Consider the following 20,273-nt stretch of genomic DNA (forward strand, 5'->3'; position numbering starts at 1 on the left):
AGCCAAGATTTCCAGCTGTTTCCCATGCACGTAACCTCTACCATCACTGCGTTTGCTGCCCCCAGCCCTGGTCCCTGAGTGGGCTGGGGGCTGGGTGTGGGGTGTCCCCCCTGCCATGGCACTTCCCCGCCCGCAGCAGCGGGATGGCAGCAGCTCGGGCAGCTTTCCACGCTTCCCGTGGGTCTCAGCAGCATCTCCAGTGATGCCAAATTCCCCATCTGGCATTGAGCACGGCATCTGCGGCTGCCGCCAGCCGGGGTGCGCCCAGAGCCCGTCGCAAAGGGGCACTTTCGGAGCTGCTCTCCCTGCCTGGGATCTGCAGCCACTGCCTGCTCTTTCCTTGCTGGCATGTCGGCTTGTGCTGCTTTTGCAGGCTCATGAGAAACTCCCATCTCTGGGAGATGTGGAAAAGAGGGGGAAAAACTGTTTCTGGCTCTTGCAAGTGTGTGGAAGGGCTCGTGGCTGTGAGTTGGAGGCATCTCTGAAGTCTCAGAAACTGTAAGGAAAAAAATGCAAATAGACTTTTTCTTCTTTTTATTTAAAATCTCATTGCTTTTAAACCAGCTTTTGCTATTTTCTGGGTCCAGCACCTCTCTAATGGCCAGGCTGGGGGAGCAGAGCCAGCTGGGCAGCTGTGGGGAGCTCCCCATCTCCCACGAGGATGGCGTGGGTACTGTGCCTGTGTGACACTTGGGAGCTTTGTTTGCTCCCAGCTCTGGCCCATGTCCCGCTGTGACCCCCCCCGAGTTGTCCCTGTACCCATTTGCTCTGCAGGATGTACCGGGCTGGAGAAGCTCTTTGTTTTCCGGACTATGGGCTCCTGCCTCGTCCCAGTGCTCCAGCTCCTCCTGCCCAGCCTGGAGGTCAGGTCCTATGCTGAAGATGGGCAGAAAGAGGAGAGCTGGTTTAGAGCTTGATAGTAAAAACATCCTTTTTTTTTATTAAAACATTAACTGCTTTATAGAAAACTCTTTACTGCTTCATCAATCCGCCTCCAGCTGTTTATCTCATGCCTTGCTTGTGCCAGGGCTTAATTTGGCTTTTCCCCTCCACTAACCCTCCTCTTCTTTTACCTTCTCTTCCCATTGCCTTTCCCCATTCCTGCTGGCATGTGCTGGCTGAGGGCAAACCAACCCTTAGCCTGGCTGTAGGACTGCTGACAGATCCCCGCTCTTCCTAGATGTTTTTCCAAATAATTGCTTCAAACTGAACTGTCTTAATTTGTGTGTGTCCTGGGGGGGATTCCCAGGGCAGTGAAGCAGAGCTGGGGATCGAGATGGCTCATGATGGAGGGTCTTAAACCTGTAATTAGTTGGGTTTTCTGCTTGACTTTTCAGCTGTGATTTAAAACCAGCAGCAAACTGCCTGAGTTGAAAGTCTGGGGGCTTGCAGGGGGCTGAAGGGGGTAAGGTGGAATGGGGCTGCTCTCCCTGTTTGAGGAAATATTCCATGGGTTAGCAAGAGATGGGGCTTAAATTAATGCAAAGTTTAAGCAATACACTCCAGAGTTGATGGGGAAGTGGATGCAGCCGTCCCGGGTCGGCTGCTCTGAGGCTGAGCTTGTGGGCACGGAGCATCACAGGGTCAGGCCCCCGGGAAGAGCACCCGTCCCTGATGCTGATCGGTGGTGAGGCCCCAAAGGATGCTTGTCCCCAGAGTGGGGGTTCCCCTAATACCGAGTAGACACTGTTTGCCTGTGGTCTTGGGGCACCCAGCGGGTGCAGAGAGCCCATTTTTGTGTAGTTTCACTCCAGTACACATGGGGAGCTTTGCACGAGGCTCCTGCAGCCTTATCACCCCTCTCAGTGCCCCCAGCAGCTAGGTGGATGAAGAGTATTTCACAGCACTGGAGCCTCTCCAGGGAGCACTTTTCAAAGGAGTCTCGTGGTCTTAGATTAAAACGAGTTTTTATTGGAGATCAGCCAGTTTCAAGGAGCGTAGGATTTATTGGAGCAGATGCTGGCTGCTGGCCACCCGCCTCCACCTTTGCATCCCCCTTTCTTTTTGCTTTCTTGTTTGGTTTGGGTCCCCCCCTTCTCATCCTGACTTGTCTCCCTTTCTTACCTAAAGATGACGGATGGGTCTCTCACGTTGCAATCAAGATTTTTTTTTTTTTTCTGCTCTTTATTGCTGTGGTTTTTTTAAGGAGCAGTTGCAGGGAGCCAGGTAAGGCAGGCATGAGGGGTCTGCACCAAAATAACTCTCCCTGGATGCTTCAGGTGTGCGTTCCTCCTGCTCTGCCACAAGCATTGCCCCTGTGTGCCAGGCTGGTCCACACCTGCCTTCAGGCACTGCAATATCTAATCTCCTACAAGCCCCTCTGTTTCAAAGCTGGGGAGAGGAGGGGCAGCGTATGCTTTGCTCTGCAGCACCTGGCATTGCTGGGCACCCACAGGGCTTGCAGGATTTGGCCGGACCCCAAAGCCCTTTGAGGAGCAGGGGAACCAGGCGGTGGGGGGGGGTCCAGCAGGCAGGGTTGGGACAGGGGAGTGAAATCAGGCTGACTTCTGGAGCTCCTGGGATGAAATACAAGTTGAAATTACTTAATGAGCATCAAAAAACTAGGCAACTATGGTGATTGCGACTGCTCTATCGAATGTCTCTGGGTTAAAGTCAAAGGGGTCATCTCCAAGCAGGACCTCACAGTGGGCATCTGCTATCAACCTCCTAACCATGATGACGAAGCTGACGAAGCGATATTTGGGGCACTAAAGCAAGCTTCTGGCCAACAGAACCTGGTCCTGATGGGGGACTTCAACCACCCAGACATCTGCTGGAAGAACAACACGGCAGCTTGCATGTCACCCACCAAGTTCCTGGAATGATAGAGGACTCTTTCCTGATACAAATGTTAGATGTGCCAGCCAGGAAGGAGGTGCTGCTGGACTTGCTATTCACAAACCGAGAAAGCCTGCTTTGTAACATCTCGGTTAGTGACAGCCTTGGCTGCAGTGACCACAATGTTGTGGAGTTGGGGATCCTGCTGAGTGTGCTGAAGGCCACCTCTAAGACAAGGGTTCTGGATTTTAGAAGAGCAAACTTCAGTGCACTCAGGGCTCAACTCGGAGGGGTTCGATGGGACACTTCCATGGAAGACAAAGGATCTAGTGAGAGCTGGGAATTCGTCAAGAACTCTCTCTTGGAAGCACAAAGCCAATTTATCCCCTTGGAAGGAAAAGGAAGTAAGCGGAGCAAGAGGCCCCCTTGGCTCAGCCATGACCTCCTGGGTCTACTCAAATCCAAAAGGGAAGCACACCAGAGATGGAGAAGTGGAGGATTATCTGCCGAGAGCTACAAGGGCATTGCCAGAGCATGCAGAGACGCAGTTAGAAAAGCAAAAGCCCAGCTCGAATTGAAACTGGCTGTAGACATGAAAAACAGCAAGAAAGGGTTCTTCAGGCATGTCAACCATCAGCAGAAAAAGAAGGGAAACACAGGCCCACTGTTAAACTGAAAAGGAGAGTCAATCACCAATGAGGCAGAAAAGGTCCTCAAGACCTCCTTCACCTCGGTCTTTACCAGCACTGTTGGGTCCCAGGCTTTGGGAACAAAATTGCTGATTGATCCAAACACCGACCCACCATTGGTGAAGGAAGCGTTAGTACATGAATTACTACAGGAGCTTGACCCCCACAAATCAATGGGCCCTGACAACAACCACCCGAGGGTGCTGAGAGAGGTGGCATCGCAAGGCTGCTCTCCATAATCTTCAAGAAGTTGTAGAGAATGGGGGATGTCCCAGAGGACGGGAGGAAGGCAAATGTTACCCCTCTCTACAAGAAGGGCTCGAGGGAGGATCCGGGTAACTATAGGCCCATCAGCTTTACTTCAATCCCTGGGAAAGTTATGGAACGAATCCTCCTGGGGCCCATCACAAGTCAAATGAAGCACGTGATTGGGAAAAGCCAACATGGCTTCGCTAAAGGCAGATCGTGCTTGACAAACCTGGTGGCCTTCTATGACAAAGTGACTTGCCTGGCTGACGTGGGGCAGGCAGTGGACATTGTCTACCTGGACTCTTCCAAGGCCTTTGATATGGACCCCACAGTCCCCTCTGGAGAAATGGATGTGGCCTAGACAAGGGGTCTGTGCAGTGGGTGGGGAACTGGCTGACAGGCCGCACCCAAAGTGGGGTGGTAAATAGCTCCTTTTCCAAGTGGCAACCTGTCACTGGTGGGGTCCCCCAGGGATCGATATTGGGCCCAATGTTATTCAACATCTTTAAGTGATCTGGATAACGGCATCAAGCGTAGCCTGATGAAGTTTGCTGATGACACCAAGTTGAGTGGGGAAGCAGACACTCCAGAAGGGAGAGCTGCTCTGCAGGGAGATCTGGATAGGCTGGAAGAGTGGGCCAGCAAGAACCTTATGAGTTCAGCAAGGAGAAGTGTAAGGTCCTGCACCTGGGAAAACATAATCCGGGAGCACAGCACAGACTGGGACCCACCTGGCTGGAGAGCAGCTCTGTGGAAAGGGACCTGGGGGTCCTGGGGGACAGGAACCTCAACATGAGCCAACAGTGGCTGCTGCGGCCAAGAAGGCCAACGGGATGCTGGGCTGCATCAAAAAGGGCATCGCCAGCAGAGAGAAAGAAGTCATTATCCCGCTCTACTCAGCGCTGGTCAGGCCACACCTGGAGCGCTGTGTCCAGTTCTGGTCCCCGCTATACAAAAGGATGTGGCCAGGCTGGAAGGGGTCTAGAGAAGGGCCACCAAGATGATCCAAGGACTGGGAAGCTGCCAAATGAGGATAGGATGGGAGAACTAGGTTTGTTCAGCCTTGAGAAAAGGAGGCTCAGAGGGGATCTCATCCCCATGTACCGGTACTTAAGGGGCAGCTACAAAGAAGATGGAGGCTCCCTTTTTACATGGAGTCCCATGGAGAGGGCAAGGGGGGATGGACAGAGGTTGCTCTTGGGGAGATTCCGATTGGACACGAGAGGGAAATTTCTCACAGTGAGGACAGTCACCACTGGAATAATCTCCCCAGGGAAGGGGTTGGCTCGGCCACGTTGGGCACCTTCAAGAGTCGTCCGGACAGGGTGCTGGGCCATCTTGTCTAGGCTGGGCTCTTCCTAGAGAGGTTGGACTAGATGATCCCTGAGGTCCCTTCCAGCCTGGGATTCTGGGGTTCTGTGTATGATTCTGTGACATTAGAAAACCCTCTGTGAATTGGAGTTTCTGTTCCCTGCTCGGCTCTTCCCTCTCCCTGTGCACAGAGCTGCTGTCGTGCTCCCCACCAGCCGCATCGTGATGCGCCGGCACGGCCTTACCGGGGGTGACAGAGCCATTGTCCCCACCCGCATGAGCTCCGTGTCCCTCCATCCCCTCTGAGGAGTCGCTCCTTTGGCTGATAGCTCCGGCACGGCTTCCTGACAAGCTCCTGATGCGTATCCATAAAAACCTTGGAAAATGAAGCTTGATTTTTGGTTCCTGGGGTAATTACTCCAGTCTGTCCAAGGACCTTGTGGCAGTGGCAGATCAGCCCTTGGTCCTGGGGCTTCCCCGCAAGATGCTTGCCCTGGGGCTCGGTGCAGAAGTGGGGAGCGGGTACCTGATTCCTGTGCTGGCTCCATGTTGAGAAGGAAAACCAGCGCATGAGGAGGCACCGTTGGTATTCATCTTCCAAAGTGATTTCCTGGAGGCAGATGCTGCAGTGCTCAGACCTGGTCCCCTGGCACCTCTTGGCTGGCAGTGCACCCTCTGCCTGTCATCCTGCCTGCCTTTTGCTGCCTTTTAATAGCTCTTTGATTTTTTTTTTCCCCCATTTTTATTTTTATCCCTCTGTGGTTTTGTAGGAGGAAGAACTTGTTCAGACAGGGAAGCAGGGGGAGCAGGTTCTTCCCTCCTTCTTGCTGGGCTGTTTTGGGCTTTTCCTGGAGGGATGCAGGCAGCTTCGGGCAGGACCTTTGGGCCCGGCAGCACAATGGGGGGAACTGCTCCTTCCCTGCGGGTGAGCAGGGCTTCAGCCCAACGCTGGGGGAAAAAAATCCTTGGGAGCTCATTGCTATCCGATTCGTGGCCAAGATTATTAGAGGTGCTGAGTTATCCTCAAAAGACCTGGTCTGAATCCCAAGGAAGGGCTGATGATCCCACAAGTGGGAAAATTTGGCTGGAGAACCCCGCATGAGGACTTTGCTGGGCTGGGCGGGAGGCTCTCTGTGTACAGCGCCTCTGGGCTGATGTTGCAGCTTAAACCTCATCGTCGGCTTTTGTGTAACAAATTGATGGTTTTCCCGTAGGGAATGCTGCTGGAAACTTGTTTCTCTTTTTATATGTTTGATTGAGATATTATTTAGTGCTTTTTGAGTCTTTTTTTTTTTTTTCTCCAGAGAGCACTTGGGCTCTTCTCTAAAAGCCCACCTGAAAAAATGAATTATTGCTGCAGCTGAGCTGGGGACACACAGCTGACTTATTTGCAGGGCGGGGTGACAGCTCTCCTGGACTGGCATCTTGATTCAAACTGACCTTAACCTGAGGACCAGAGGAAGGATTAAAGAGCGATGCATGGCTATTGGTGTGCACCTGAATCCTCTCCCTCAACTGGGGCATCTTGTGGAGCTGCTTGTGACTCCCATTTTGTGACAGGTTTAGAAATTATTTTCCCCATCATGAGTTTTGGAGCAGACTTTTGCTGTAATGCCAAGGTGCAGACAGGGCTCAAAAATAACCCTCTGACTGATGGGAGTGGTCCTGCCTGTCCCACCCAGCTCTGGGGTGCAGCAGGGCTGGGATGGCCCATCTCCTCCATCCCCATCTCTGGCTTTGCTGGCAGCAATTAAGATAAGCTTTAAAAACTGGGATTTGGCGCTTTGCATAGCTCTTGCTGCAGGGCTCTTGTCCGGGCTGGGAAAGCTGCTGGATCCTGGTGGAAGCTGAGCACCCTGCGGTGTTGGGGGCTCAGGGGTGACCCTGGCAGTGGTGGTGGATTAACAGGGACCAAGTGGAAGGTGGCTGGGGGACCCCTGCTGTATCCCCCAGGAGGGTGCTGAGCATCCCCTGGAGCAGCTGAGCACCATCTCAGCTGGATCAAAAGACCAGGAGTGAACGCCTGGCACCCACCGAGTGGGTGGTAGCAGTGTGTGTGTGCAGGCTGTCACCTGTTTGTCACCAGCTGGCTTCCTTGTCCCACTGCTTCCTTGAGCCCCTCTGCTGCTCCTGGGAGCACCGGGGGTGCATTAAAAAATAAAACCCAACCAAAAGACCTCAGTGAAAACCAAAAGCATCCCTTGCAAAAAAACCAAACCCTAAAAAAAACCCCAAACCCCCACACCCCCCTTCCAAACAAAAAAAAAAAAACCAGAAAAACACACCACCACCACCACAGAACCCACAAAAAACCAAACCAGGGGCTGCTGAGGCCGTTTGTAACTCTGGGCCGCCTCTCTGTGAGGAGCTGCCTGCCCTCGTCTGTGCCAGGGGATGCTCTGGTGCAGAAAGCAGCACCCCAGCACAGGGCTAAGTAGCTGCTTCTCCTGTGTCTAAGAAGAAACCCCAACTCCTATCCTGGATTTGGAGCTGAAGCTGGGACCAGTCACTTATGGGGGAGGAGGATATAATTAGGATAAAAGCGGAGCGGCGGGAGCCGTGTTTCTCCAATGCAGCAATGCTGGGAAGAAAAATAAGTGGGAAAAATAGTGCGTGGTGGGGAAACCCTGCCAGATGAGTGATGCAGCGGAGGACTGGCACCCGTTTGTGTCTGTGGCCCCAGCTGACTTTAATGGCCATTCTCTGTCTTTTAAAATAACTTGTCAGTGGTTTAATTTTGGTCTCTTTATTTTGGTCCTCTGGCCTTTTGTTTTTAAAGGGGGGGGGAGGAAGAAGGGGCTGCGCACGTTAATGAGAGCCTGGAAGATGGAGTGGTTGGAGGTGGCTTTTGGAAGATGTCCCCTGGCGCGGGGCGGTGCCTGCGCTCGATGCTGCTGTTGCTGGGGCCAAATGGAGCCGCTCTCGTTAGTGCAGAAATAATTTCGCCGGAGGAAAAGGGTAGAGGGGAGAAAGAGGAGGAATACGGACATAGTGCTTTTCCCTCTGTTTGTGAAATGTGGCTGTGTTGACTCTGAGAAAATAAATTGTTATCGTTTTATTTCACCCTGAATAGCTGCCCGGAGGGGCCAGGAGTGCTGGGCAGCCGTGCGATTCGGTGACATGGGACAAATTTTGCTTTTTGGTGATTTCTTTCCCCTGTCCCAGCTCCCGCCTCTGGAGGATGCGTTGCAGAGCAGTACCCAGCACTGTGTCTCCCCAGCTGATGCTGTGACCCCCTGGGTGTTTTGGGGTCCCCCCAGGCATTTTGGGGTCACCCCAGGTGCAGCTCCCAAACGCTGAGGGGACAGATGTGTGCCCCCCACAATTCTCTGCTGCCTTTGTTAGGTTTTTCTTGGTGCCTGCTCACTGGGAGCTGATGGGAGGAAAGCGCGTGAGTTCATTTAAATTAACCAGCGGTGAAAGCTATTAATAATTAAGCGCCCACTGTCAGGAAAACAATGGTAGACTTGAATAAATGGCCCGGTTTTGTTACTTACAGCTTCTGCTGTTATTAAAATGGAAGGGATATTAATAATCCCCTTGCCTTTGGCGATGGGGAGGGTTTGATGGGGCAGCTTCCCAGCCGCCCCGTGTCGCAGCCCCACGGCTGTGCCGGATGGTGCCGGGAGCTGCCGCGAAGAGCTGCGACTCCTGTGTCCCCCTCCTGCCTCCGGGCTGCCTGGGATGGGGCGTGTGGGGCAGGGACGGATGCTGCCTTTGGGATTTTCATCCTGCCTGCCCCATAAGTACGGTTTTGGCGTTGCACTGGGGCAGGCGCTGGGACTCCTGGTTTCATTGCTGGGATTTTGGGTGGTGTGAGGTGGGGTACCAGCAGCTGCCGGGGGTGGGGTGGGTGGGTGGGGAGCTGGGACTGGGGTGGGCATCCAGGAGAGCTGCTGTGCTGTCACTCGTTAAGCCAACGAGTGCTTTTTTAGCCCCTCCCTGCGAGCGCCTGCTGAGCACGGTTTAAACTTGGCGACAACTGCGTGGTAAATGATACGAGGCGGTGGGAATGGAAATTCAACGGCTGGGGCCTGGCTGGGGAGGGCAGTATTGATGCAGCTGAAGCTGTGAGCATTAAAGAAAAGCAGGCGGAGGGTCTCCGGTGGCATCAAAGCCATTACCAACCCTGGTGTCTTGGGGGACTGCGGCTGCGAGCAGCTTCTCCTGGAGGCAGCGGGTCTGATCCTTTCCTGCTTGTCCAGTGGCCAGGTCCCATTTCAGTGTCCTGCTGCTGCCCAAAAGGGTGCCTGACACTGACCTGGTCCCTGGCTCCTCTCCTGCGCGTCCCTGCGGTGGGCGCGGACCGGTACCCAGCAGGACCTGAGCATCGTTGCCAGGTTGCGTGCATCTCTGCAATCTTGCATCCTCCACCTTCTCCATCCCTGCCGGCAAGGCTCAGGAGATGTGGAATAGGGGGATTACTCCACACTCCACCCCCCTTCTCCCTCCCGCCACAGGCTCCTACCTGATGGTGAACTCCTCGCAGCATGCTCCGGGCCAGAAATCTCACCTGCTCTTCCAGGCGCTGAGCGAGAATGACACCCACTGCCTCCAGTTCAGCTACTTCATGTACAGCCGGGACGGCCACAGCCCCGGCACCCTCAGCGCCTATGTCCGGGTGACGGGGGGCCCGGTGGGCAGCGCTGTCTGGAACGCCTCCGGCTCCCACGGCCACCAGTGGCACCAGGCGGAGTTGGCCGTCAGCTTGTTCTGGCCCAGCGAGTACCAGGTGAGGCCCAGTGGACCCCCCCCTTGCATGACCCGGACCCCCCTGGCAATGGGTGACCCCTCTGTTTGGTGTGGCAGGTCCTCTTCGAGGCGGTGGTCTCCAGCGAGCGCAGGGGCTATCTTGGCTTGGATGATATTTTGCTCTTGAATTATCCGTGCTGTGAGTGTCACGGGATGGGGGACCTGAGGGTGGGGGACCCGAGGGTGGGGGACCCTGAAGGGCAGCAGGGTGGTGGGTGCTGCTGGGCTGGGCAGCAGGGTTTGGAGCTGGGGCCCATTGGGATGGTGCTGGGGAGAGCCGAGGGACTAATGCCAGGGTTCAGCCTGGTGGCACCTGGGTGTGCTGTCATCACCTGGGCTGGTGGAGCTCCACCTCCTGGGTTCCTCTGGAGCTCCTTTTTCTGTCTCCATTACTGAGTTTTTATAAAACCTTGGAGAAACGCAGACTGCACACATGAACATCCCCATTGAGAGGGGCCACCCGGCCTGGTGGGAACCTGAAATCCTAGGCTGTCCCAACACGTTGGCTGTTGGGGTTCACCCCTTTTTATTCCAAGCTGGGGTAGGAGACGTGCACCCCTTTATCAGCCCCGTAGCCCCCATCTGGCCGCAGTGCTGCGGGATGCTGGAGGGGAAGGACGCATCCTTCCCCGGGACACTGGTGGGTTGTATGGGGATGGGAACAAATTCCTGACTCCGAGCTGGGCTGTGAGGACGGGGATCAAGCGCACCTGGAGCTCGGCCCCAGCCATGGCATCCTGGGTGAATTTTTGGGCTGTGGCGGGGTTTTTACAGCAATGCTACCGCGGGTCCCCTCGGAGCACGGCCACTTCATCACCTCTCGCTTGCATCCCTCGGCAGCAAAAGCACCTCATTTCTCCCGCCTGGGCGACGTGGAGGTCAACGCGGGGCAGAACGCCACCTTCCAGTGCGTGGCCGCCGGCAAGGCTGCCGAGGCCGAGCGGTTCCTCATGCAGGTGAGCAACGGCGGTGGTGAAACCAGCATCTCCACTGTCAACCCTGTGCATCGCTTCTGGAACGCCTCTGTGCCTCCCCTCTGGGGGAACACACTGCTGGGCAGGTGGGAGATGGGGAGTCCCCCCCTCCTTTTAAGCAGACATCATTTGGGGATCCGTTTGGTGGCTCTGGATGTCCTGGTAACGCCTTGTCTCTCCCCGTGGGGCAGAGGCAGAGCGGCGAGGTGGTCCCTGCCGCCTCCGTGAAGCACATCAGCCACCGGCGCTTCCTGGCCACCTTCCAGCTGGACGAGGTGTCCAAGGAGGAGCAGGACCTGTACCGCTGCATCACCCAGTCCAGCCGCGGCGCGGGCGTCTCCAACTTTGCCGAGCTCATTGTGAAAGGTGGGTGACTTGCTGTTGCCTGCTGGGTTTCTGGGTCATGGACAGGTTATTTCTGCTCCGCTGTTTGCAGAGGAAGAGGAAGGTGGGATGCTTGGGGAGGTGAGATCACAGTTTCTTGCTGGGAATGAGTCGCTATACATGGATGGTTCAACATAAACCCAGGAAACTACCTTTCCCCGTGGCTTTAGATCATTTATTTTTGATTGCAGTAGGTGAGAATTAATTAATTATGGTGAAACTGTGCAGCACCACGCTGGGCAGTATATCTTATAAAGATAATTAAGGTTTGATCGGATGAAACCCTACTGCAGCTGTTAAGGCCTTGCTGAAAGCGATGGAGGGCATACGCACGGGCTGAAGTTTAAAGACTGGATGATGCCCTCCCATACTTCGGTGTCCATCCCTGTGCCCTCTGGGTGGGGGATCCGAGTTTGCCCTGTGCCCTGCAGTCCAAAGGAGATGGGTTTGTTAGGGAAGAGATGGTGGGAATGTCTTGACTGTAGCTAGTGAAAAAAAACCAAACTAGTGGTAGCTGTGGTTGTGCTGGTGTTGGCCTGGCTCTAGGGCTGGGGATGCTGGAGATGCTTCTGGAGGGGGTTGCTCCACCTGCCCCATCTCTGCTGTCTTCCAGAGCCCCCCACACCCATCGCGCCCCCACAGCTGCTCCGGGCCGGCTCCACCTACCTCATCATCCAGCTCAACACCAACTCCATCATCGGCGACGGCCCCATTGTGCGCAAGGAGATCGAGTACCGCATGACCTCGGGGCCCTGGTCGGAGGTCCACGCCGTCAACATGCAGACCTACAAGCTCTGGCACCTGGATCCGGACACGGAGTACGAGATCAGTGTCCTCCTGACCCGGCCCGGCGAGGGGGGCACGGGCAAACCAGGGCCGCCCCTCATCAGCCGCACCAAGTGTGCAGGTGGGTGCCACGCTGCATCCCGGCCACCCCGGGTGGCCTTGGGCAAGGTCGCCTGCCGCCCTGAGCCCCGGGCGGGGCTGGATGGGTGCAGAGGGTGTTTGCTGCTGCCGTCCAGGAGCTTCAAGCAGTCCAGTGGCTTGAAGCATGGCTCCTCCGACAGATCTGCCTTTAACTGACTTTTTAGTGGCTGTGCACAGCATCTCAGGGCTAATTAACCCCCCGTTGGCTGGAGGATAGCAGGGTGTATGGGTGAGGCTGGATCCTGAGCCGACGCAGTCACCCTCTGCGGAGGGGCTGAATATCCATCCAGCCTGAAAACGCCCTGGTGGGTGGTGGGGTTTTGCTGATTGGAGCCAAAAGCAGCTGGGCGTGACCTCGGTGCGGGAAGGCACAGCGATGGCATGCACAGAGTTAGCAGCTGCCACGTGGCTGGTTTCCATCCTTGGAGCCGGGCAAATGCCGGCAGGAGACGGCTGCTCCCCCTCCGCCGGGGCTGCAGGCTTGGGGCCGGACCCAGCTCAGGGCATCTCCAAATCTTGGGACCGCTGTCCCTGAGGGGGTGAGCCCCTTGGCTGTCCCTGGTGAGGTTCCCACATCGTTCCCTCCTCGGAGGGAGCTGTAGGTTATTCTCTAGTGCCTGGTTTTGAGTGGTCTGTGCCTCTAAAAATATTTATTCTAAAACTATATTAGTGCTATGCCACCCTGGAGGGGCAGTAGCTTTGGCTGGGGGGTCAGCTGCCTTCCCGTGCACGGCGATGACTGGGGGGTGATTCAGGGCAACCCCATCCCTGCCGAAGCCCCCTTGGGGTGTCCCCAGGGAAGGTGGGAACTGGGGTTTCTCTGTGCCAAAATGTCCCAACCGACCCCACAGTACAACCATGCTGCCAGTCTGGGGGGTGATGGGGGTGTCTACATCCCTGCGCGTTGGTACGGGGGGGGGTGACCGGGGTTGGGGGTCGTCCCTGTCTGCGGTGGGTCTGGGGCTGGCGGTGGCGTTTCAGACACTCCATGGCAACTGCCTTCCCGATGCTGGCGTTTAGGGGCTGGTAATTGAGCAAAGTCGAAGGCAGCGAGGTGGCGTGATGCAGGCACGGGATTGTTGTGCCGTGCTCAGCCCGAGACCCGGCGCTGCCATGACGCTGGGCTGTGACCCTGCGCAAAGGAAAAACCCCAACCCAACAAAAGCGGAGGTCCGTGCTGCTGAGCTGGGAGCGAGCCGGGAGCATCGCCCCGCAAACGGGGACCGGTGGGCACATCCTCCTTACACGTGGCAGGAGCGGAGCGGGGCCCGGCCGCGTCCCCGGGGCTGTGGGGTGTCCCCGGTGGCTCTGGCTGTGGGGAGCCCATGTGCCGGGTCAGCTTCGGAGATGGGTGCGCTCGGGTGTGCGAAGAGAGCGGCCGGTGCTGGTGGAGGGGGAGGTGCAAACCCTGACCCGGGCATCGTGGCAAAGGGCTGGTGGCAGCTTTTCATCCCAGAACCATTTTCAGAGGTGCTGTGAGAAAGCCTAGATTTCTGTATTACCTTGAAGCCGATGATGCTGTTTGATGCTCTTGGCACCCTGTATTTAATATCCTATGGTTACCACGTTCAGGCTCCCCGGGCCTTCCCATGTGCTATATCAATGTATTTTTCTCCCCACCTTCTCCTGGGTCATAGCGGGTTTGAGCATGGCAACACAGCCACCCTTCCTCTACCCGAAAGGTGGCTGTTGTTGGATCCTCTGCATCCTCCCAGCCTCGCCAGCTCGTCCTTTGCAGGATCTGGCCTGGGAGGGGACCCTGGAAAAAGCCACTGGGTAGATGCATGCTGCAGCTCCCGGGGCGAGGGCGGGTTCCCGATGCAGCCATGTGCTGCCGCTGTCATCAGCCCCGGGTGCCGTGCTGCTGGCTTCTCTCCTGGAGCATTTAAATACACTGGAATAAAAAGGAAGGGGGAAGGTTGAAGCCTGGCACCATGCGGTGCTGCCCGGGGAGGTGTGGGGGGCTCTGGAGGCCTCAGAGAGGAGCAAGGAGAGGACCCTGTGCCCTTGGCACCCCAACGGGAGTGACGCTGTTGGGTACTGGGGCTGAGGTTTGGTGTTTTTTGGTAGAGCCAGACGTGGCTATGGGTTTAAGGCTGTGTGCCTGTTGCTGCACTTGCCTCCCCCTCCCTGCCCTCAGCTCGGGTTTTGCACCATCCCACGAGGGCATCAGGACCTACAGGAGCATCCCTTGAGGCTGCAGAAGCCTCTTGCAACCCTGAGTTGCCCAAATTCCTCTGCAGTGCAAATCCTAGGGGAATTGCCTGAGGGATCAGCTCTGGGACAGTGTGGACAAAGACCCTTCTTCCCTCTCGGTGTCCTTCCTACCACCCTTGGGTATGGAAAGGAGCTCACTGTCATCAACCCAAACCACCCATGGGTGTGTGCTGGTGGCAAAGGAGCTTGGCCCCTCATTAAATCTGACTTCTCCTGTTCATGCCAATTGGACATAATTAAACTCCTTCCTGGTGACGGCGCTCGGTCTCTGTCCTTTAGAGAGTCTGACATGGGCTCAATGAAAGCGTGAGGGATCCCATCCTGCAGGTGTGTTTATCTGGTTATTTGGGGCTGCTCGTGGCACGGATGCCCCCAGTGCCTGCCATGGCTCTGGGCTGGCCCGGGGCTGGTACCCGGCTTCACCTCCGGAGGGGAAGATGAGCCAGCGGGGGCTGCTGTCCCTGCGGTGTTGGTGGCTTTGAGACCCAGTGATGTCCCCAGCCCTGTCTGCAGGGCAGCAGCACCCTGTGCCGGGGCTGGCCCTGGATTCGGTGTCAGGGTTGCTCTCCACACCCACCCTTCTTGTTCCTACGCTGTAAAAAAGGGCTTTCCCTGATAATACACATAAACTCATGAGATGTTTTGCTTCATAGCTCATCTCTCCCTGTCTCTATTCCCCACAGAGCCCATGCGGGCCCCAAAAGGCCTGGCTTTCTCCGAAATCCAGTCCAGGCAGCTGACGTTGCAGTGGGAGCCGCTGGGTTACAACCTGACCCGCTGTCACACCTACACCGTTTCGCTCTGCTACCGCTATTTCGTGGGCACCAGCCACAACCAAACCTTCCGGGAGTGTGTGAAGATGGAGCATAACACCAACCGCTACACCATCAAAAACCTGCTGCCCTACAAGAACATCCACGTCAAGCTCATCCTTTCCAACCCCGAGGGTCGCAAGGAGGGCAAGGAGGTGGTATTCCAGACAGATGAGGATGGTGAGTCTGCCCGGGGGGTGCACCATCCCCAAAAACGTGACTCCGTGGCTGGTGAGCCGCTGGGGCGTAGCAGGGTACACGTCTGTGGCTCTTGGCCAGGGGCGTGACGAGAATATCTCCTGGCGGCCGTTGTGCTAACGGGAAGGTGAAAAGCGTGTTGCAGCCCCAGAGCTATGCAAGGGGAGGTGAGAGAAAGGAGCAGTGATGGTGGCTGGGGAAGGGAAGTGCTGGGAGCGGCGCGGGGGGCCAAGGGGACTGGATGGGGATGGGGCAGCACCGGTTGCTTTGGCGGAGGAACGTCCTATGTTGCTGCAGAAATGCTGCCCTGGTCCTTCGAGTGGAGCGTTTCAGTCGTGCCTGGTCTGGTGAAGGGCACAACAGTTGGCCAATGCCTGGCTTCTCCCAGCACGAGTCATCCTCGCCCATCCCTTAGTGTGGAACCAAAGCCTAGCACCAATAACAATAACAAAATAATGCTTCGCGCTTAGGTGACGTCTTTCATCTGCTCAGTCGCTGATTAATTCGGCGTTGTTATGTTTCTGGGAGAGCGCTGTTACCCCGAGCCCAGCGCAGCTTTGCTCGGCTTCCCCAGTGCTCTTCTCCGGTTAAGTCTGATCTTGGGTGGGTTTGGGTTGTGCAAACGAGCTCTGCAGATGAGCACGTGTTGATAAGGGTTGTCTGGCCCCGGTTATTTGCCAGCAGCGTTGCTTCTGAACAGCTGAGCCGTTTCTCTTCTCCCCTTCCCGGCTGATGTCCTTGCTGGAGGCTCCAGTGTTGCTCCAGGACTCCTGGGTTTGGCACCTCTTGCTACTGTCCAGCCCTTCACCGAGGTTGTCCTGGAGCTGGGGCCACCAGAGAGGTCTCCCAGGTCTGGCCTTACACTGCACCGTGGTCCCCGGCTGCAGCTCTCCGTCAGCAGGGTGCTCAGGTCATTCTGGGCTCTGGAGATCCAGCAAACGTGGCAGGAGGTAGGGGCAGAGCTGGCTCCCTGTCTCCGGTGCCACCCATCAGCGATGGGCCGCATCCAGGTTTGGCTGCTGCCGCTACTGACTCCTTCCGCTCGTCACATCCTCTTTGCTGCCCCACCAGCATCTCGTCCGCGTGCCGTGACAGCCCAGCCGCGCTCAAGGCCAGCTGGGCAGCCCCCAAATGCTGCTGCTCTGACCACTGGCCGGTGGGGCGGGGGCTTGCATGGGGTGCCAGGAGCTGTTGTGCCCCGGGCTGGGGGCTGGGTGCCGAGTGTGGCCGGAGCATCCCTGGCTCTCGCAGAGGCACTGGCACTTACTGTTAAACAAGAACGGGATTAATCTCCGAAGCACTTTTTAGCATTAAGTATCAGCAATTAAGGCGGAAGAACTGATAACTGCGAAGGATCTAGACAGCTCCTGGATGACCCCCAGGGAGAGGCCTGCCATGAAATCCCCCAGCGCGGGACTCACCTCGATTTGGGACCCACCAAAATGTGCAGCTTGCGTGTGTGTTGCTCAGCGCTCCCATTTCCCAGGCTGGAAAGCAAAGCCTGCAGAGCTGCAGCGGAGCCGGGAGGGTCTCCGGGTCCCGTTTTCATCTTTAAAGCCTAAACTCGGCACCTTTCTCTGCGCATCAGCACTTCCCGTATCCCCAGCCTGAGCCTGCCCGACTGGGGGCACCCAGCTTCGTGCTCCTGACAGTTTATTTTCCGGCTGTAATTGCTTCAGCTGTTCTCACTGTGCTGTGACTGCTCCAGCTGTTTTTTTATTGAATATTAATACAGGAGCTCCAGATGGGTTCTTTTTTTTTGCTATACCGTAATCACTCCAGCTGCTTTCCCCTATGCCTTGATTACCCGGGACTTGCAGCTTCCCCCTTGGACTGAACTTGGGACCACGTGTGCGTTCGGTCTCGGGTGGGGTCAGTCGGTGGATATCCACCAGTGGATATATTGCAAATATTCCACACAGGCTTGGCCGAGGGTCTCCCTGCCTGGGAGGGCGATGAGGATTCGAGCTCCCACAACTGGGTGACGAGCAGCTGCCCGGGCAATTAAGGGAAGGTGGTGAGGGCTCATTAATAATAGGACCCTTGATTATTGTTTATTTTGGCGGGAGGTCAACTTCAGTTGCAGCATGCGCTGATGCAGTGCTGGGGCTTGTCTTGGAGGGGGGCCTGGTCTGGGCTGCACCCCCGTCCTGGGTGGTAAACCCTGGTTTTGGGCTGGAAAACCCATTTCTGGCATTAATCCCTGGGCCAAATCAAGGGCGTTGTTCACAGCATCCATCTTGGACCCCGGGCAAAGTCCTGTTGGCTCCTGGGCACGTGGGCAGGGCACCGAGGGAAGAGGGTGCTGGACCCATAGGTTGCCCGGCTGGTGTTTAAGGGCCCCATATAGATCCGTGGAAGGTTGGCGACTCACAGCTGGAGATTTTGGTCTGTGTTTGCGTGAAACCATGAGACTCAATCCCAAGTGCCCGTGGAAATATCATTGCGGTGTGTGGGTGCTGCGGGGAGATGAGTGCAGGGAGCCAGCTCTCTCCCTCGCAGGCAGGGTGCGTGCAGTGCCAGCCAGAATAAATATATAGTTAAATACATGGTATACATAAATAAATATATATGTGCATATATGGATGGCAGAGGCATATATGCACACCTGGGAGCTGTTGTGCACCTCTGATCTCAACCTGGTGCATATGCAAGTGCATGGTGCTGTACCTATAGATGTAAAAATACATAAGCTCTCTCTCTATATAAAAATATCTGTGGAGGTACACACATTCTTGCTGTAAAGGTTTCTGTAATTCTTCGCAAATTTATTAAGTGCCTTGTGTACACGTGTAGGACACGGCGCCTCTGGTTAAATTAACTTGTAAATCAAGTGGAAATTGTGTATTTGCACGGTGGGAAGCGCAGGGAAGGCGATCCCTCTCTCTCGGCCCTGTAATTAGATCTGAATAAAAACTGCAAAAAAGAAAAATAGAGAGGAAAAGTGGATGTCCCTCTGCAACAAGAGGGTGCATGTTTCGGGTACTGAAGCCCGCAGTGGAGGATGCTGATGGTGAATCGTGGTCTTTGCTGGGCCATCGCCTCTCCGCTCCTCCTCGCTGACCCCCTCGGGTCAAGAAATCCTTGGTGAGGAAGCGAATATTGATCCCGGTGCCGTCGATCGCTATTATTATTTGCGGTTATTATTGTTGTTGGTGTTAATTAGAGGGGAAGGCTGGGGCATGTCAAGCCCATCTGCAGATGAGGATGTTATTGCTCAGCGGGGGAAGAGCCAGCAATGTCTCCCGAGGATGCTGCTGGCTCCAGGGGGGGATTTGGGTTCTGTGGGAAAATGGAATTTGGTTTTTTTTTTCTTTCCTCGCACTGGTGAACTCGGGCAAGCTCTGACGGTGACGGCGCGTGGGGGACTTGCTGTGCGCTGTTGGAAACTGGGCGATGCCAGTAATGTTCCTTGTGGGTTTGCGCCATGGCATGGGGACCTCCCCCCACGTGGCAAAATGTCACCAGTGGGCCCGGGAGCACGGTGGGACCTTTGCTGTTCTGAGGAGCGTCGCCCTGGGGAGCCACCAGCCCCGTCGGGTGGCGCGTGCTGGAGCTGGGTGACGTGGCAGAGGGGACATGGTGGCTCGGTTGCGGGGGAGAGATGCGGCACCCGCCTGGAGGGGTTTCCCAGAGGATTTCTCCTTCCAGCCCACCCTCTTCCCGCATCCAAGCATGTCCCCTTTCCTTCCCCAGTCCCTGGCGGCATCGCCTCGGAGTCCCTCACCTTCACCCCGCTGGAGGACATGATATTTCTGAAGTGGGAGGAACCGGTGGAGCCCAACGGCCTCATCACGCAGTACGAGGTGTGTCCCGGCCGGCTGTGACACCCGGGGGACCCATGGGGACACGGGAGGGTACTGTCGGGGGGGTGCAGTGAGGGGATCTGGGGCAGCTGCTGCTTTTGGTTGTGGGGATTAAGGGTGGCTGCAGCGTTAGCGCTGGCCCCGAGCCCTTCATTTGGAGCACGGATCCAGCCTGCGTTCATCCTCCTGCTAGCAGGGTCTGTCCCTGCTGGGGAGTCCTGCTTTTGGGGTCCCTGGTATTATCCAGCAACGGCTTTTCCAATGAACCTCTGCTTTTGATTTACCCCAAAAAGCGTCTGCCTTCTAGGCTGCCCCTATGACCATCCTCTCCTCTGAATTCATCTCTTTAACCCCTTTTTTTGCCTGGATCCGGGGTCTCTCCCCTCTCCTGTGGCTGCTGGTGATGCTCTGCCCTGTCCCTGCAGATCAGCTACCAGAGCATCGAGTCATCCGACCCGGCGGTCAACGTGCCTGGCCCGCGGCGCACCGTCTCCAAACTACGCAACGAGACCTACCACGTCTTCTCCAACCTCCACCCCGGCACCACCTACCTCTTCTCGGTCCGGGCCCGCACCGGCAAGGGCTTTGGCCAGACGGCGCTCACTGAGATCACCACCAACATCTCTGGTAGGTTCCCCTGGGCTCCACGCCTGGTGCTGGGGCTTCTCCTCTGCACAGGTGTACGATGGCAGTGCTGGAGCCCCCGGTGCGCTCCCCTGGATTTTGGTGACTGGCTGCTGCTCTTGAAGGATGCTCTTGGTGGTGGGAGCTGTGCCATGAGCCACCCGGGCAGACCCCAAACCCACCGACTGGGCTGCCCGTGGGTCTCTGGCCGGCAGCCTGGCACCCTGGTGCCAGCTGAGCTATCAGTGTACAAGCGAGGGTTTAATTGGGCTGTGTTAGTAAGCCTTGCAGCGCTTGGGGCTGTTTGCTCATGTCTGAGGCGTCACTATTAACCACAGCAAATGGGCTGAGATGAGCCCTAATGGGGGCACTGAAACTGCAAAGCAGCACGAGTTGGACCCCAGCGGTCGCTAGTGCTGGCTGGGGGACCACAGGGTCATGCCAGGCATGAGGGCGTCCCCCCACATTGGTCTGGGGGTGCTGCTGGGCTGGCTTGGGTGTGCTTCTGCCTTGGGTGGGATGCTTGCACTGTGCCGGCGGTTTGGAGCTGTG

The 20,273-nt window shown here is 56.4% G+C and overlaps 1 protein-coding gene across 1 annotated transcript in view; it reads left to right on the forward strand.

Moving 5' to 3' along the window:
* Window positions 1-20,273, forward strand: part of PTPRU (protein tyrosine phosphatase receptor type U) — a 76,315-nt gene that overhangs the window by 17,882 nt on the left and 38,160 nt on the right. Inside the window, exons 3-10 of the mRNA XM_064471567.1 lie at window positions 9,488-9,759; window positions 9,837-9,918; window positions 10,620-10,735; window positions 10,945-11,119; window positions 11,751-12,044; window positions 14,965-15,273; window positions 18,988-19,097; window positions 19,523-19,724. Of these exons, the coding sequence (XP_064327637.1) occupies window positions 9,488-9,759; window positions 9,837-9,918; window positions 10,620-10,735; window positions 10,945-11,119; window positions 11,751-12,044; window positions 14,965-15,273; window positions 18,988-19,097; window positions 19,523-19,724 (1,560 nt within the window). The remainder of the gene's footprint in view (window positions 1-9,487; window positions 9,760-9,836; window positions 9,919-10,619; window positions 10,736-10,944; window positions 11,120-11,750; window positions 12,045-14,964; window positions 15,274-18,987; window positions 19,098-19,522; window positions 19,725-20,273) is intronic.

Source organism: Phalacrocorax carbo, chromosome 22, assembly GCF_963921805.1.
Source record: "Phalacrocorax carbo chromosome 22, bPhaCar2.1, whole genome shotgun sequence".
In the NCBI taxonomy this organism is placed as follows: domain Eukaryota; kingdom Metazoa; phylum Chordata; class Aves; order Suliformes; family Phalacrocoracidae; genus Phalacrocorax; species Phalacrocorax carbo.